Genomic DNA, 17,108 nt, shown 5'->3' with positions numbered 1-17,108 from the left:
GCAGTAGTAGGTACTTGGTATACAGTAATAAAGATAAGTAGTTCGTAAAAACTTTGTAGAGTCCAGAACAGCCAATCTGCTTTGAGGAACTCAGTCCCAACACGCCATGAAAAAACGTTTAGTCGGTGTAGCGCTAGCGCGTTCCTTACCTGTAGATCTACTGCATGTCTTTAGACGTTTTGTGTGAAGTGACCCGTCAGGGCAGTGACGGCACGTAGCTTCATGGAGTTGTTCCGGAGCAACTAAAAGCACGGTAGTCTGTTTTCAGAAGTACCATGATTGTAGAATATTTTCAGCGTGCCACGTGGCCGGGAACACATGCTGTCTTACTTGCACTCGGAAATTGAGCGCTCCCTGCAGTGTCCCTGATCCATAAGTACGGGCAACCGGCACTCCGCAGCGGCTGATCCCGCACCGCTTCCAGCTCGTTCACATACCGGTATCCGATCAGTTCAGGTGAGAAGCTAAGCTAAGCTCGTCCATAAAACATTGTAACAGGGATGATTTCAGGGCAGAGCTTCATACACCTGCGACAATAGCATTGGCATAACGGAACAGTAGAAATGCCTGTTGCTTCAAGGTAGTAAACGTACTGTTGTGGACATGGAAATCCGGTGGCACGTCTAGCGGCCCCAGGGTGCTGCTGGCCATGCAGCCGTGGGTAAGCGGTACACACATGCATTTATGCGCTGCAGCGCGCTCGTCGCATCGGATCCACATGACTGTGCATTGCACGCAGCGTTCTGTACGCGCGCTGAGGGTGCCGGCCCCGGTCTATCGACTGGATTTCCATGTCCGCTACAGTACATGCACACTGAGTGACTGTGCTATCACAAGGCACTGCAGTGTACTGTGTTACCTCTGGGCATACGTAATTTACTATACTGGTAATACTCAATGGCAACACTCCGGTAAAACACTCCGGCATATTCCAACTGATACTAAAATATGACAGTATGAGATATGTACGGTATTTGCCAGAGTATCATGCGCACCTGAGCATAATGCGCACACCCTTTTTGAGCAACGTTTCAGCAAATCAAGGTATATCCAGAGCATAATGCGCAGCCTAGATTTCAGAGCATTATCGATCCGATAAAGACAGTGCGACCATTCTTAGAATTTATCATAAAAAAATATTAATATGTTCATTTGTATAGTGCACATGCTACCGATGGGGTCTCTTGGAGGCGATTTACACGACGGCAGTGCATCCCGCCGTGAAGAGAAGCACGTGATCCCGAGAGCTTACTGTGATACGGGAAAAACGAAGATCGATTCACATGGCAGGATGCATGTACAGTACCTGCAGTACAAAACAGACCACGGAATGTCACGGTATGCATTTCCACCCACCAGCCCCCTCATGGCACCGGGACCGTACCGGGATAGCCGGCGGGATACGTTCGCGCCAAAATATGACCAGATGTGACTGAATCTCCATGGTAGCATCACGCACAGGATGAATCCTGCCGTCGTGTAAATCGCCTCTAACTCATCATGTATTATTAGTGTAGCTGGCAGTAGACACTAGAAATGCACACATTTGGCCTGCGCAGGGTGAGTGGTGACAAACTTCGCAGTCATTTGACTCATTGCACTGCTTTTCGAAGTACATTGTACATACATTTTCATATCCGGAGCATAATGCGCACCTGCGATTTGGGACCTGAAATAACTAGTGCTGAGTCGGGTAGCATTTTCTTCGGGTATCGGGTTCGGGTAGTTTTCCACGGGTAGCACGGGTACCCGATGGGGTAATGTTTCCATGGTAACACCGCAATTCACCCCTTCCCTTACACACTGGGTAGACATGCGGAGTATTACATGAACTTGTACATGTGCACTGTACATGATGTCATCTGTGACTTCGGGTTTTCGGGTACTATTCGGTACCCGTCTACCCGAGGTCCTCACGGGTAGCACGGGTACCCAACTACCCGTGCACACCCCTAGAAATACCATTTCTAAAGTGCCCACTATAGTCCGACAAATACGGTAGTAGGATTTACTTCTCGTGTGCTTTGGATGGAAGTCGTGCGTCAGGCAAGTGTAAAGTCCAGTCGGTGGAAAAGAGCGAGAGCTCCGGTGTGGTGAGCGAACACCTTTCTTGCAAAACTATCATCTTGTTGGAATAGGCCGGAACATTTATTGTTCAACCAGATCTAGTGTGCCAGTGCGTTCCGGTTAGAAAAGTACTTGTACAAAATTCTAGCCTTGATGGAATTGAGTATGTTTGACCATTGAGAGAACAAGCGAACATGCATGCCAGCTCGACAGTGTTGACGATATTCCAGGTGGTCGTTCATAATACACAAAAGTCTGGAATGCGACCTGTGACATTTTGTATCAAGAAAATTCCCGTCGACTGCTGTGACCTGCAGTCACAAGGCCATTGTTGCATTAGCATACCAAAGTTTAACTCACTGTGTGTGTGTGTGTGTGTGTGTGTGCGTGCGTTTGTGTGTGTGTGTGGGTGTGGGTGGGTGGTGTGCGTGTGTGTGTGTATGTGTGCGCGTGCATGTGTGAGTGTGTTTGTGTGTGGGTGTATTTGTGTGCGTGTGTGTGCCCACGCATGTGTATGTGTGTGTGTATGTGTTTCTTCCTGTGCCTAGCTTCTTGTATTTAGGCGCAATCGGTGGATACCATGTGCACAGTAGCACAAGCCCTACCATGACATCAAACATGGTTGCTGGTGATGATGATGATGATGACCGCACTCCCGGCAGCAGTACTCTGCTTTCTACTCACACCAGTGACCGTGACCGCAACCGTGACCGCGATACCCGTAGCACAGATGAGAAGGCAGCCGACAGGTCAGTAACGGAACAGTTCTCTAGGTTTCACCGTGCCGTTATCATGCTGTCGGTTTGCCTGGCACTGGGCTGTGCACCGATGAACATCACCACAATCCGACCGTTCTTTTTCACCGATGCCCTGGCAAAGAACCCGACAGGCGGTGTGGAATACCACACTGCGGTCGGCGGTGTGTTCAGCGTGTCGGCTGTGGCGGGTCTTATAAGTTCACCGTGGGTTATCTATGATCTGCCGAATATCGGCAGTAAGCAGCTAATGGTGCTGGGTCTGGCATTGCAGGGCTCAACCGCCGTCCTGTTCTCTGCGCTGGATCGCATCGCAGACTGGAGAGTGTTTCTAGCATATTCTTACATACTTCAGTTTATCCAAGGCAGCGCATTCATTGCTATAACTATTCCCGGCATGACCTACCTGACTAGAATGTACCCGGAAAGCTTAGGTTTCGTGAGCAGCTCTACGCTGTCAAGTCTGGCAACGGGGCACTCTGTCGGTAACGTACTCTCCGGTGGATTATATGATATAGGTGGTTTTATGTTACCGTTCATTGTGATCGGCTCAATCAGCGTGCTGATGTCTCTTTGTGTTGGGCTCGTTGTTGTGGATATTGAAAAGTTGACTGCTCAACACACTGGTGTCATGGAGAAGCATATTGGAATGTTTTCAATACTGCGACTTCCATGGATTTGGTTTCTGATTGGCCTCACAGTTGCGACTAACATTGCTGGCAGTGCGTGTGAGGCTACTCTATCGGTGCACGTCAAGGCTGAGTTTGACGTAGGCTCTGTTGTGCCTGGTTCTGCGCTGGCATTGCTGATTGTGCTTAATGCTCCGCTTGCACCGCTAGTTGGATACCTGCTGGATCGCAGTGTCAGCGGCTATGTGTTGATCCTGTTTGGCTTGGCCTTGATCTCACTCGGCTGTTTCCTGGTAGGACCTTCGGCGCTCACCCACTTGTCCCAATCGTTGGCATTGGTGTTTGTGTCGATGCTACCTCTCAGTATTGGTCATGTCCTGATGAGCGTGTCGTGCCCGTTTGTAATCTCCCATTACTTGCGGGACATCGGCGTGGGTACCGTACCGGAAACACGTGTGGCAGTCGTCGGACTTGTTCGCGTACTGTTCTGCAGTGGCTTCATCATCGGCCCTCTTGTAACCAGCCCCCTGGTGGCAGCCCTGGACTTTCAAGCCGCATTCACCATACTGGCATTTGTCTACGTTGGCCTTGTAGGGATTTTAGTCGTACTAAAATGGGGTGGACATATTGTTTTAACCGTGAGAGCATTTTTCAAGAAACGTAGTATGGATGCTCAGACACCTGATACTGACAGCAGCGAAACCAATCGGGAAACAGAGCTGCTGCCGCTCAGTCGCTGAGCTCTTGCCATTAGCACTGTTCCATGCTATTCTCCTATTGACAAACATGGCGGTTCGAAACAGCTTGATAGTGAGTCCAAGGTATGGACAGTTCATGATCCTCCACCATAGCAAAGCCCTGGCAATCTTGACTCTTGAGTATGAAGAATCTGGTAATATGGTACATTGTATCTACATGACCATAATAATAATTATTATACTGACGTTAATTTTGTCAAGACGCTCAAGTATTATATCGTGGGCATTTCCTTTTGTTGTACATCCCTGATGAGTGGGCTGAGCCCGGAAATATTCATGATCATTATTTTTTTACATGCATTTCAACCTGTCTGGCTTCTGTGTTAGAAAGCTGTGCCTCCAGATATGCTGCACTGTGCATGCAGTGGAAGAAATAAAAATTATCCGTTAAATTAAATTATCGTGTCCGTTCCCGAAGGGAACTCACGACGGCCGCTAACACCCGGTAAACCCAGTGGCAGATGCAGCGTCTAATGGTGGGGGTGAGAGGATAAGTCTCACAACCACTGACACAAGTGCCGAAAAAACCATTAGCTTCATCCATCACTGTTGTAAAATCTGGTCGAATTCCTTACTCCGTATTCTTGCACTCTTCTGGTGTCGAATATGACAAGAAAGTCTTGCACTTGTCACAGTGCAGGGTGTACAGTATCAGTTCAATTATGCCACTAAAAGTGCGAGAAACCAAGCACTTGGATTGGATTGAGTTGTTTTTTATTTATTTATTTGATCCTGGTGACTACAGAAGGACAAGGAGAATCAAGGCCTGTTTGCTGCTACTTCAAGTTTCATGTGGTGACTGTCACAGACCTCTGCCTGATAACAATACATGTAGGCCCACTCACGTGGGATGGTTCTGTGTAGTTCAACTCCATAATGTGCATGTTTTTGTGAGATCAGTCTATCCTGCATGCACACACTACCATATCTATCCTGCATGCACACACTACCATAAGATTATATATCCTGCATGCACACACTACCATATCTATCCTGCATGCACACACTACCATAAGATTAGATATCCTGCATGCACACACTACCATATCTTTAGTCAGCCTGTAATCTAATGCCATTCAAGGAGGTTCAACGCCATGCCAGGTGATTACCAAGGCACTTATATTATGCTAGAAGGAGGTCAAGCAGTTCAAGTGGAATCAAACAGAACATAATAAATGTAAACTAATCAGGCACAGCCAATGTCGCAGTATTACTAGGCTATATCGATAAAAAATATATTACACACAATCATACCACACACCAGAATAACAAAATGTCTATAAAAAATACAATTGATGCCGACATGCAGTCAACTTCGCTAATAACGACTGCGGATATAACAATTCGCGAATAACGACAGAATTGCAATGCCCAGAGCAAAGTCCCATCCAACTGTAATACATAATAATGAGACTTTGGGTACAAGGACACTTTTCTGATACCCCGCCGCCGAGTGTCGTCATACGCAAAGTTGGTTGTACTACCATGATGAAATTCAATAGTTGCGATCGGATTCAGAAAAGTTCTGAGACTTCTATGTCTGAAATACCTAAATGTCTGAAATGGCTAAATCTTACTTGCAACAAGTATCTAAGGTGATAGCAGGTTGTTCGTCCAGTTCTTTGCAGGTGTATACGCGTAGACCCATGGTAAGACAGTCATGCAGCTATGACCAGTAGCTGCTTACTGCCTTACAGTTTGAAATCAAACGATCAATGAATCTGTCGTGCTGCTGTTACTAGCTCTAGGCAAGGTGTGTCCCTTGGAATCATTAAGTAGATGGTCGGGAACACACCAGTGGGTCCAATGCTATCAGTGGGTCCAATGCTATCAGTGGGTCCAATGCTATCAGTGGGTCCAATGTTATAGGGCATTATGCCTGTTTCGATTTCCACTATAAATAATGTATACACACCTTGAAGGCTGTGTGCAGTGCGTGGATCCACGACTCGAACTTGGAAAGAAATTGCCCTGCGGCGCTACGGCGTAGAAGGACGGAATTATCATGCAACGCAGTGAAGCTCGGCAGCAGTCGAGTTTAGCCTTGCGGCGGGACTGCTGACACCGCCAGTGGGATTGCCACGCACCACACACGCTTTGATCTGGGCTACAAGCAGTGCTAGCCACTTGAGACCTAGAAGCAGTGCGGCAAGGCCACAGTACAGAAAGGCCAGGAGACCGAACACGGTCTGAAAGTCAAGGACGGCCACCAGCGGACTCACCACCACCGGCCCCAGGGCAAACCCCAGCGAGAGGAAGAACCGCGTCAGCACTGCCACCGGAATGCGAGTCTCCACCACACTGCCAAGGCCCTCGTCACGAAGGTGCTCGGCAAGTGCAATCGGTAGCGTCAGGAGCACATGCACTCGCCCAACACCCAGCACAAACGTGGACACAAACACCAGGCTTAGTCGGTGCGGTAGGTGCAGGAACGAAGCCGGGCCGATCAACACACACCCAACGGCCATCAGCACCAAACCGAACGGCATCAGCAAGTAGCGATTCCAGCCCCTGTCCAGTAGCTTGCCGACGACCGGGCCGCAGATCAGAGTCTGTGCGATCATCAGCGCAAGAGCAGCTCCGATGACCGTCGCGCTCACGCCAAACTGTAACTTCATGTGCGGCGCCAGGACGGCTTCGCTGGCACTGTACGCTAAGTTGATGGAAACAAACAGCAGCAACAGAAACCAGACCCAGGGAAGTCGTAGCGTAGACAGTACACTGACATGCCTTTCAGCCACAGCTGGTTTTGCAGCACTCGTGCTGCTACCGCTGGTGTTACCTTGGTCTACTGGTTGTAGCTGCTCGTTGGCCAACTTATCAATATCCAAAATGAACACTCCGGCCGAGAGCGACATGAGCAGTCCGATGGAACCCGTGACGAGGAAGGGAAGTTGGAATCCGCCAACGTCATATAGACCACCGGCTAGCAGGGTGCCTACGGCATGACCCGCCGCCAAACTAGTCAGCATACAGCTGTTTGCAAATCCAAGCTGGCTGGGGTACATTCGCGTCAGGTAGGTCATATTCGCCGTGGCGATAGCAAAGAACCCAAATCCCTGGATGCAGCGGAGTATGTAGCAGTAAGCGAGAAACACTCTCCAGTCCGAGACGTGTTCCAGCATTGCGAACAGTATGGAGGCCGCGTCTTTCGTGCATGCCGCAATCACCAGTAGCTGCTTGCTGCCGATATCGTGCAGCACACGGATCAGGACAGGGGCCCCCACCAAACTAGCCACTGCCGCCAGGCTGAACACTGCACTGACTGCCGTGCGATACCCTGGGCCGCCGTGCGGATTTTTCTCCAGCGCAGCTTTGAAAAAGAACGGGCCAAAGCACGTTCCCTGCATGGCACTGCTTGCCACTGTCAGGCAGAGACAGGCTACGATGAGAAATCGACGTGCACGAGAAACATTGGCAGTGAGCGGGTTAGCATGGGCACCGGCCGTACTGGTATTAGTGCCTAGGTCTGCATGGTCACGCTCCCGATTCGCATCGTCCTTTGGCTTCAGCAAGGGAGTGGTGACGGAATCTGAATCGGCCTCAGGTACTGCACTCGCCTTTGTCATTGCGCCCCCAGTATTACTATCAGCACCTGAACTTCTTGAAATCATCCTGCTGCAGTGCTGGCCGAAGGATAAAATAATTAGCGGTATTTTCTATTCCAATATTTAAAAGGTCCTTGGTCGATCTACATTGTCACTGGTAAGATCAAGAATGCTAAAATCAGAGTAGGAATGGATGGATTGACAGCCGACTGCTGGAAAGAATAATCATACACTCCGGCCATCGGTATGGTCTGTGCTAGTACTAGTAGTAGTAGCCTGGTCCTGCTGTATCAAAAATTCAGCTTTTGGAAATTTATTTTCAAAGACTCAACGATCATGTCGCTCACTGCGTGCCTGCATGCAGCGCAGGAAAACACAAGGCCGAAGTGCCGGAAGTACACTGCACTCACATCAAAAGGCCAAACGGCGAGCGCTACACAGACTAGAGTCTAGAGAGACTCATACTTTAGTCATAGTACTACTACTAGTACTAGTAGTACTATCTCATGCATGTATGCAGCTTTGGCAATGACTTCTGTGCCAATGACGTAGATCTACGTATGATTTACTGCACGAGTACAAGCGAGTACAAGGGCAATACCGGCTGATACTGTGAACGGCGTTAGCCTAGCCGTGAGGTCATGTATCAAGCCCGCGGCCGCGTAGGCTCTACGTACATGTACATGTATACGAGTGAGTACAGAGTAGATCTACGAGGCGCAGTAAATCATTTTATTGCATGCTTGACTCAAACATTCCAGAAAATGGAGAGAAACCTTCCCGACTTTCTCAGTCTCCCGACACACTTGTTCAGTGGGAAACGTCGTTTGTGGTTTTGAAATTCTCTATTCCTTTACGATATCGATGGTGTTGTTGTCCGTGATTGAGCACTGCGTGTAGGAACAGGAATTGAAATTGGGATGGGCTCCACGTAGTGTCCGGCGGATTCTGCCGGCAGAAAAATTGGCAGAATTCGGTACTTTTTCTGGTAAGTTTCATCCATGTTTGGTATGTGGACACAAAAATGGAGCAGAATTCGAGGAATTGCCCGCCATAAGGTTTGTATGGTTCTGCCAATTGCACTGCTTTTCGAGCAGAATCCGCCGGTCCCTAGCTCCACGACTTCGTCTCGAACGCATTCAGTTCGTCAAGTATGTCGATGTAGACTCCGTGATAGTGGGTTGTACACCGAAGAGTACAAAGAACAGTACGAAAATCTGGGTGTCTGTTTTAGAAACATTCATGAAGAAATTTAGTTTGACGTTGGACCTAAAAACATGCTCCAAAGATGACCTCTGCCATGTGCTTTGTAAGTGTTACGTCGATCGGAATGAGGGCGCACAAGGGTGACCTATCTTAATTTCCAGTTCATGGTGAAATAAATATTCCCAGCCACTTTGAACTTGACTTTAATCTGATCTGTCCTGGACTGAGCTCTGTTGTTCGTCGGTTGTGCCGTAGGTGAATTGCCGAGTGAAGTAAATTAGTTGTTCGGGAGGTGGGCCATGTATGAACCACGATCCTACACAGTTGCGAGGGCTAGCCGCTCTGATCTTGCCCTCGGGGGTCTCGACCTCTGGCAAGATCACTCACAGACCTCTGCTCTGGCAAGATCAGAGCGTCTTGACCTCGTAACTGTGTAGGATTGTGTATGTCTTGTCGATCGGCACGTCCTCGCAGCCACTACGACCAGATACATGTGTAGTTCACAATCATGCTCACTTGAACTGGACGTGCACAAGTAAGTAAGTTCTCCCCTTGACATACAGTGTACATGTAGATGTACACGCCAATACAGATGCCATCGTTACAGTTACCATGGTTACGGGACTAGATTATTTGAGCTAAAACCATATACAGTGATGTTGCACATACAAGAGTGAAATAAAAAATGGCAGCCTTGATTGACATGTACCGCATAACATTACTACAGGTACATGTATGTGATCTACATTGAGGACCAGTTTCTCCCTAGCATGTACGTATGTATCTATTCAACCTCTGCGTTACTCACTGTTCCCAATCTTGATAAGCTAACCACGATTGCTTGTAAGACAAACGCACGCAGTTAAACTACTGTTTGCATGACGACACACATTAAGCTGTACACTTTTATTGGTAACCATGGTAACGTACACTACCCGTATTGTTGACAGTGTACTTCTAAGGTTGCGTTTGGTTGGGCATTTTCAGAATGTAAATGACAACCATTCTGGAATGGGAATCGGCAAGAAAGCATACCAACAGCAGCGAAATATAGTGAAAACCCTGACGCGGACAAAGTACAGAGCTTATATCCGCTCAGTGCAAACTACTTTGCAGGGTAGACACCGTCCATCGCTTCACCAGTTTGTGAGATAAGCAAGAATTCGAAACGTATCACGGGAAATTCCGTCACTCACCACAGGGACTCAGCAGGCGGCTGACCCTTTGGCCAAAGCTACCGCATTAAACGCCCAGTTTGCCTCTGTGACTCGGCCAGATGACCCGTTGCTCTCTATTCCCCCTATTCTCACCCCCTCGGAGCTTTCAGCTTGTTTCACGTCCGTCATCACCACAACTGCCACTGTCCGGCGTCATCTGAAGAAGCTTCCGACGTGCAAGGCATCTGGTCCCGACGGCATCCCCAGCCGGGTCCTCAAGGCCCTGGCACCATCCATAGCATTCCCTTTGTGTCATATTTTCAACATGTCATTTACCACGGGCATATTCCCTTGCGCATGGAAAACAGCAAAAGTCATACCTGTATACAAGAAAGGTTCCCGCCACGAACCTGCAAACTACCGCCCTATCTCTCTTCTTCCCTGCGTGTCCAAAGTATGTGAACGCATCTTTTATGATCACTTATACAGACATGTTTCGCCGTTTCTGAGTCCCGCACAATCTGGGTTTCGTAAAGGCGACTCCACCTCCCTTCAACTGACCCGCATCGTGCAGCAGGTGTGCCGGCATAGGGATAACAGAGCGCTTGCTGGTATTTGCTTCTTTGACTTGGCCAAGGCGTTTGATACCGTCTGGCATCGAGGACTTTTGGCCAAGCTCGAGCATGCATTCAGGGTACGTAAACAACCACTCTCCTGGCTGAAATCTTATCTCTCTGGGCGTTATCAGTACGTAACTGTGCTTGGCACATCCTCGGCTGCAGAGCCAGTATTGTCAGGCGTTCCTCAAGGATCAATTCTTGATCCCCTTCTATTTATAATTTACGTAAACGATTTACCTGCAGTCTTCCCTGGAACGTCTCTGTTTGCTGACGACACGACCCTTCTCACCTCATCAGCTTCCCTCACTGGCCTGAAAAACAACTTGCGTGCTGGCATTCAGGAAGTTCTTTCCTGGATGTCGTCCTGGAGATTGTCCCCAAATCTATCAAAAACAAAGATCATGCTCTTCCCGCCCCAGCCAGAGTTCACAACCCTCATCCATGCCAATTTTCCAAATCCAATTGACATAGTGTCTTCTCACAAACACCTTGGCATTGTGATTGACTCTGCACTCTCTTGGGTACCCCACATCGAATATATCTGTAAAAAATCAAGTAAATCCTTAGGAATTCTCTCCCCCACTGCTCCTACCTCCCACTTTCTTGCAAGCTTTATTTTTATTTAGCCTACCTTCGCCCAATATTTGATTATGCCGATACGTCTTGGGTTGGATTATCCTCTTCCGCTGCTGCAAAGCTTGAAATACACCACAAGAAAATTCTTAAAATTCTCCTCCGTCAACCACACATGCTCTCATCATCCGCCCTTTATAAAATCGCTCACACAACCCCGTTATCACATGGACGCAGTGCACACCTGGCTTCTCTTGTCCATTCTATTAAGCTTGAGTTGTGCCCCACCTCATCTCATGTATTTTTAATTGGTTCTCTTCTCTAAGAACTAGAAACTCGCTCTTACTCCCTAAGTGTAACTCATCCACTCTTTTGCGTTCCCCTCTCGTTATTGCTTATTCTGTTCGGCTCACTCTACCCAGAGAAGTTAAGGATTTGACCTCACTCCGCCTATTTAAGATCCGTGCCGCCTCTTATTTACTACGACATAAATAGCTCATTATCCACATGTCCTTTGCGTCTCTGTGTTTTTCACTGTTTTTATTAGACATTATCTTTCTTTACGGAGTTGGTGTTGCTGTTCATTTTGCTACTCTTTCTTTTCCCTCCCCTTACTTCTATTTATCGCCGTGGTTGGCAATCACCCACTCCGCAGGCTCTTCACATTGGCCGGTGTTTCCACCGAGTCTACCGAGTCTGAGATGTAATAAATATAAAAATATAAATATAAGAATCACCTGACCAAACTAACGCGCCAGAATCAATTAGGAATCACTTGACGTAACAATTCCATGATGTCGTTGTGGAACGGCGGCTGTCTTTTCTTTTACCCGACTCTAGTTTCCTTGAGAGAGTCATGGTATTTCTGAGTGCATGATTTGAGGCACTTGAACCTGGTGCTACATTGTTTGGCTCGTGGCAGCCATTATCATTTTTGATTCCGGAATGAGAATGCCCATTCCAGCATGTGAGGTGGAATGATCGTTCTCCAAAAAGAATCATTCTCAGCGATTCCCATTCTGGAGTCATGTGGAATGTGACCAACCTAACGCACTTTTTCGACCAACCAAACGGGCGAGAATGATTCCGAGTGATTCCAAGTGATTCCCATTTGGGAATGTGACCAACCAAACGTAACCTTAGTTCTAGACTGCTGGAGGCGATCACTTCCCTCAATTACTAACAGTAACACACTCAAAAAATGCTACACCCTCCACAACTGTTTCCACGCGTCCTTCCAACTTCCACAGTGCGACCACACGTTGTTACTATTCCATCGCTTGACAAGTAACACCTCACTTGGAGTCACTACAGAGGACAGACACTGCTCTCTGTAAATATTAGTAGCTGCGCTGAATGCATTGAGAACAGTCCTCAAGGTCCTTCCAGGTAGTTCTTCTCGAAAAAGGTTAACCCGGGTTCTACTCTAGGCATTGACGGATAATGCTGGGAAAGGTGGCAAGATTCTGCTCGAAAAGTAGTGAAATTGGCAGAACCATACAAACCTTATGGCGGGCAATTCCTCGAATTCTGCTCCATTTCTTTATCCACATACCAAACATGCATGAAACTTACCAGAGAAAGTACCGACTTCTGCCAATTTTTCTGCCGGCATCATCCGCAAAGCCGCGGCCTAACCCTTTGTCGTGGTTTCAGTGGTCTTCCAGCACAGGTGGTCGCCTTATCCGAGTGGTCGCCTCGAGAGGTTATACTGTATACGATTTCAAAATGTTGATTATTTTGGCTAGTCTGGCATGGTCAATCCTGATTCTTGCAGCACATTTGCATGGCGATAGCGTGAATCTTGGAGATAAGCGCATACATGTATGTCACATACAGGTAAAATAATTCTGAAGTTAGCGAGACCGAGAGGGGCTCGAACATTAATCAAGAAGTTCAAACTCAGTCCAAATAGACAGCAAAACTAATTTTATTGATAGTCATTTTTAAATTACTGTTTCCACCGTGTATATTTATCACTATTTTACACACACTTGAGAGGAATCAAAAGCGTTTCTGCTGTAACTCTGAGTTTCACGGATTTTATCCGATCACTTGACAGCAACCTGACTACAATTTTTCAGAAGATATGATTGATATAGGCTGCAAGCTATTTTATCAGTGTTTTAGAGGCTGGAGCTCAGTGATATCGTCAATGGGCTGTTGAGTCTTGCTGTCATTAACATCGACACGATTCCGATACAACGTACAAATACAAGCCATTAACCTCTCCAGTATGCGTGAACCTGCAGCAGCTTTAAGTAGCAAAGGGCCGGCAAGGAAAACGTACACCAACCCTAGGCCTGTGAAGGCAGCTTGAAAACCCAGCACGGCCACCAGAGGACTCACCACTAACGGGCCGCACATAAACCCAATGGATAGGAATACCCTGGTGAGACCGGATACGGGTACGCGGGTCTCCACGACCGTACCAACTCCAATGTCACGCAGGTGTTCTGCCAGAGCAACATGCACGGTCATCACAGAAATAATACGTCCAACTCCGAACACAAATAGAGATACTATCACTAGAGGCAGTGAATGTGGCAGGTGAAGGAAAGAAGCCGGACCAACCAACAGACAGCCCAGCCCCATCAACACTAAGCCAACGCTGAATGTGACGTTACGATCAATACCCTTATCCAGAAGTTTGCCGCCGATCGGCCCAAAGAGCGCACCCTGGATAAAGAGAAAGGAGAGAGCGACACCGATCACAGTGGTGCTCACACCCAGCCGCAATGACATTTCACGACTGAGAACAGCCTCCAGGGCACTATATGCAAACGTGGCGGCGATAGCGAGAAACAATAGATATAATGCCCATGGCACGCGGAGGACAGCAAACGTACCGAGGTGTGTCTCCGCGACGGCAGCTGCTTCCCGAGCATTGCCGGTTTTCTCCGGCTGCTTTTGCTCTTCCTTTTCCAGCTTATCACTATCCACAAGAAATACTGCCACACCCGCCGAGACCAGAAATGCTATTGCCCCAGTGACGATGAAAGGTAGATTGAATCCACCCACGTCGTACAGAACTCCAGACAGTAGCGTACCAATACTGTGTCCCAGCGATAGGCTGGTGACGAGGCAACTGTTCACGAAGCCAAGATTCTCAGGGTACAATCTCGTCAGGTACGTCATCGTTGGGATGGTAATGCACAGAAACGCCAGACCATGGATGAAGCGAATGATGTAACTATAGGCGAGGAACACTCGCCACCTCGCATTCACTTGCTCCTTCTTGCAGCTTGTCTCTTTTTTTTCTGTTTTTTTGTTTTTTGTTTTGTTTTGACGCTCTGTGTGCATTGCGCTTCCTCGCGCTCACTTGCTCCTTCTTGCGGCTTAAGCGAAGGCTATATGTGAGCTTTATAAGCTCACTGATGCTAACGCGAATAGAGCATAATAATAACACTCGCCAGTCTGCTATCCCGTTCAGTGGAGAGAATATGATCGAAGCAGCTGCTCTAGTGAAAGACGCTATCACAAGAAGCTGCTTGCTGCCGATGTCCCGTAGTACACGAGTGCACAGTGGTAGAGCGACCAAGCTGGAAAGGTTCCCGATGCTGAACACGGCACCAACCGCTGTATGATATCCTGGGCCGGATTGCGGGTTCTTTGCCAGGGCGTCCTTGAAGAAGAACGGTCCGAACACGTTCTGGAGACAGCCGGCCGCCACTGACAACCAGAGGAGCGCCACGGTCAGGCCTCGGCGGGCAGGTAACCGGTGTTCGCCCGTCGATTTGAAATCATCCTCAGTCTGACTCTGGGTGCATGGCGTACCATCAGATCGTTCGCTGGGCCCCAGTAAATTTGTCCCGTCGTGAGCGCCAGCATCGCTGAATCCCGTCTTGTCCGCCATTACACATCCAAACTAATAGCAATACAAGTACGAATAGTTTCCTTTGAGGCACTATCGGTAGATGCGCCGACACCAGTACACTGCAGTCTCTGCTCTTCCAGCTTCCCTCAACCTGTTTCATTTCGGCTTCGTCTGTACTCCTACACAGAGCACAAGGCCTGACAAACGCTACTGTAGTTCAGGGCGACTCCAAAAAAATTAATATTAATGCTGCCCATGTACATTGTACATGTACCAGGTTTGGCGATGTTATGCGCTTCTTGGAACCATTACCGTAATTACGAGTATAGGTACACGAGCAGCTATGCTGGAGCTTTGTTTCAGGCAACGCTAAGTATGTAAGTATGTAAGTGCTCCACATCATTGTGTTTAACCATCTCCACTGGCTAAAGGGAGAAATTTCCTCCTTTTTAGTATTTGAACAGGCGGCGAGGTGACAACAGTTTTAGGATGCCAATACACAGAATCAGCTGAAGCGACATGTTACGAAGGTTTATTGAGATGTCACGAACAAATTCTACATTTCCATCAGAGTTATTAATTTTCTTTTTTCCATCACAACTTTCTCTAGAATTTGTTCGTGACATCTCAATAAAACCTTCGTAACATGTCGCTTCAGCTGATTTTGTTTATTGCCATCCTTTTTAGTATGCTAAAGTATGTACATGTATTATGAAGTACTGGTAATTGGTAGCGTCTACGTCCACATTAATAATCATTGTATGTGGAACAAGCGCTTCCTGGCGAACTGGACACTTGACTGACTCTCTATTGCAGTGCTGCAGGATCTAGGACAGTCCGGAGCACACGATTCCAGTAGCCCGTCGTGCCTTCCATCAGTTCCTCATCGTGGTTGAGTAGGCTGAGGGAGATTGTGCCTGAAGAGCACCACTTATATTACCAGTGCAGTCCAGGCCAAACCCTTAATTTTACAAGGGATACAAATGCACAGAGTCGCTCCATTTCCAGTGCGATAAACACCACCTGATCGCCCTCGCATCAGCGTGACGCCGTGAATCACCGTCGCTCATACTGGAGTGGTCCTCAACAGACGCTGAGAGCCAGTACATCAGTGCAGTAGCGAATTTGTATGCGGGAAGATTGTGCCTAACTAGCACCACATACATGTACATGTACATGTAATTCTGTTCGCAGATTCAGTATTTCGCTCCTGCTCTTGTAGCAGTTGAGCACTTTCGTGTTGGTGTGGTGCTTTTGCTGTTTGCGTTATGCAGAGCTCACTAGCCCTTGGCGGATTATGCCGGCATAATATTTGGCATAATCTTGGGATTTCGTCAAAAAATTATGCTCCGGCATAATATACGGATTCCAACGTGTAAGGTCGGCATAATCTTTCGGTTTAGACCAAAATTGTGCTTAGGGCATGGCCGTGTGTGTATGCGTGGTTTCTCAATCCTCTATGTACAGCGTGAATACATAGTGGAACCGAGCATAATTCAGCATAATTCAACATATTTGTTGGCATAATTGTGGCATAATCAAAAGCATAATTTGACGATTGGCCGAGCATAGTCCACCATTGGCTAGAGCTCACTGACTTGTCAGTTTGAGCACGCTGGCAAGGTACGCTCAAGCCTAGTTTAATCAGGTTCGGCCTCATTTTCTCTGTGCTGCGCTGATGGGTCCACAACGGACGAAACAGTTCTGTTCGCAGATTGAGTTTAGCAAGACTTACTAACTCCTTACTTACAGTGTATTAACTGTATTTCTCTAAGTACTAGTCGCACCTTTTCACACTAAACGTCTCGGGCAAAGAAGGGAATGCGACTTACAATCGAGTCTGGTATCCTACCTATAAGAATATACTCGTAAGTGTTCCAAGGAGAGCTCTACAGTAGGGAAATATGGTAGTGCTCTCCCGGCCTAACCCTTATCAGGCCGAGGGATATAAAATTATAAACGTACCGAGATGTTGATT

At 47.7% G+C, this 17,108-nt stretch overlaps 3 protein-coding genes across 3 annotated transcripts; 1 reads left to right on the top strand and 2 right to left on the bottom strand.

The window, feature by feature from the left end:
- On the top strand, positions 1–4,606 carry LOC135820948 (uncharacterized). Its single transcript, XM_065334007.1, has 2 exons — positions 1–456; positions 2,616–4,606. Exon 2 carries the CDS (start codon positions 2,674–2,676, stop codon positions 4,189–4,191), a length of 1,518 nt encoding a protein of 505 aa, XP_065190079.1. The 5' UTR covers positions 1–456; positions 2,616–2,673; the 3' UTR covers positions 4,192–4,606.
- A 688-nt stretch (positions 4,607–5,294) lies between these two features.
- Positions 5,295–8,087, bottom strand: LOC135821905 (uncharacterized). Its single transcript, XM_065334898.1, has one exon. It carries the CDS (start codon positions 7,821–7,823, stop codon positions 6,213–6,215), a length of 1,611 nt encoding a protein of 536 aa, XP_065190970.1. The 5' UTR covers positions 7,824–8,087; the 3' UTR covers positions 5,295–6,212.
- Positions 8,088–13,431: 5,344 nt separating this feature from the next.
- On the bottom strand, positions 13,432–14,451 carry LOC135821606 (MFS-type transporter SLC18B1-like). Its single transcript, XM_065334604.1, has one exon. The coding sequence runs from the start codon at positions 14,449–14,451 to the stop codon at positions 13,432–13,434; it is 1,020 nt and encodes a 339-aa protein (XP_065190676.1).
- Positions 14,452–17,108: the final 2,657 nt, after the last annotated feature.

This window comes from Sycon ciliatum, chromosome 7 (genome assembly GCF_964019385.1).
Source record: "Sycon ciliatum chromosome 7, ocSycCili1.1, whole genome shotgun sequence".
Classification (NCBI taxonomy): domain Eukaryota; kingdom Metazoa; phylum Porifera; class Calcarea; order Leucosolenida; family Sycettidae; genus Sycon; species Sycon ciliatum.
Note: the sequence above shows the minus strand (reverse complement) of the source record. Positions and strands in the feature narration are given on the sequence as shown.

Excerpts from the sequence above, each read along its gene's own strand:
- LOC135820948 (XM_065334007.1), top strand. The coding sequence starts at position 2,674 with ATGACATCAAACATGGTTGCTGGTGATGATGATGATGATGACCGCACT.
- LOC135821905 (XM_065334898.1), bottom strand. The coding sequence starts at position 7,823 with ATGATTTCAAGAAGTTCAGGTGCTGATAGTAATACTGGGGGCGCAATG.
- LOC135821606 (XM_065334604.1), bottom strand. The coding sequence starts at position 14,451 with ATGACGTACCTGACGAGATTGTACCCTGAGAATCTTGGCTTCGTGAAC.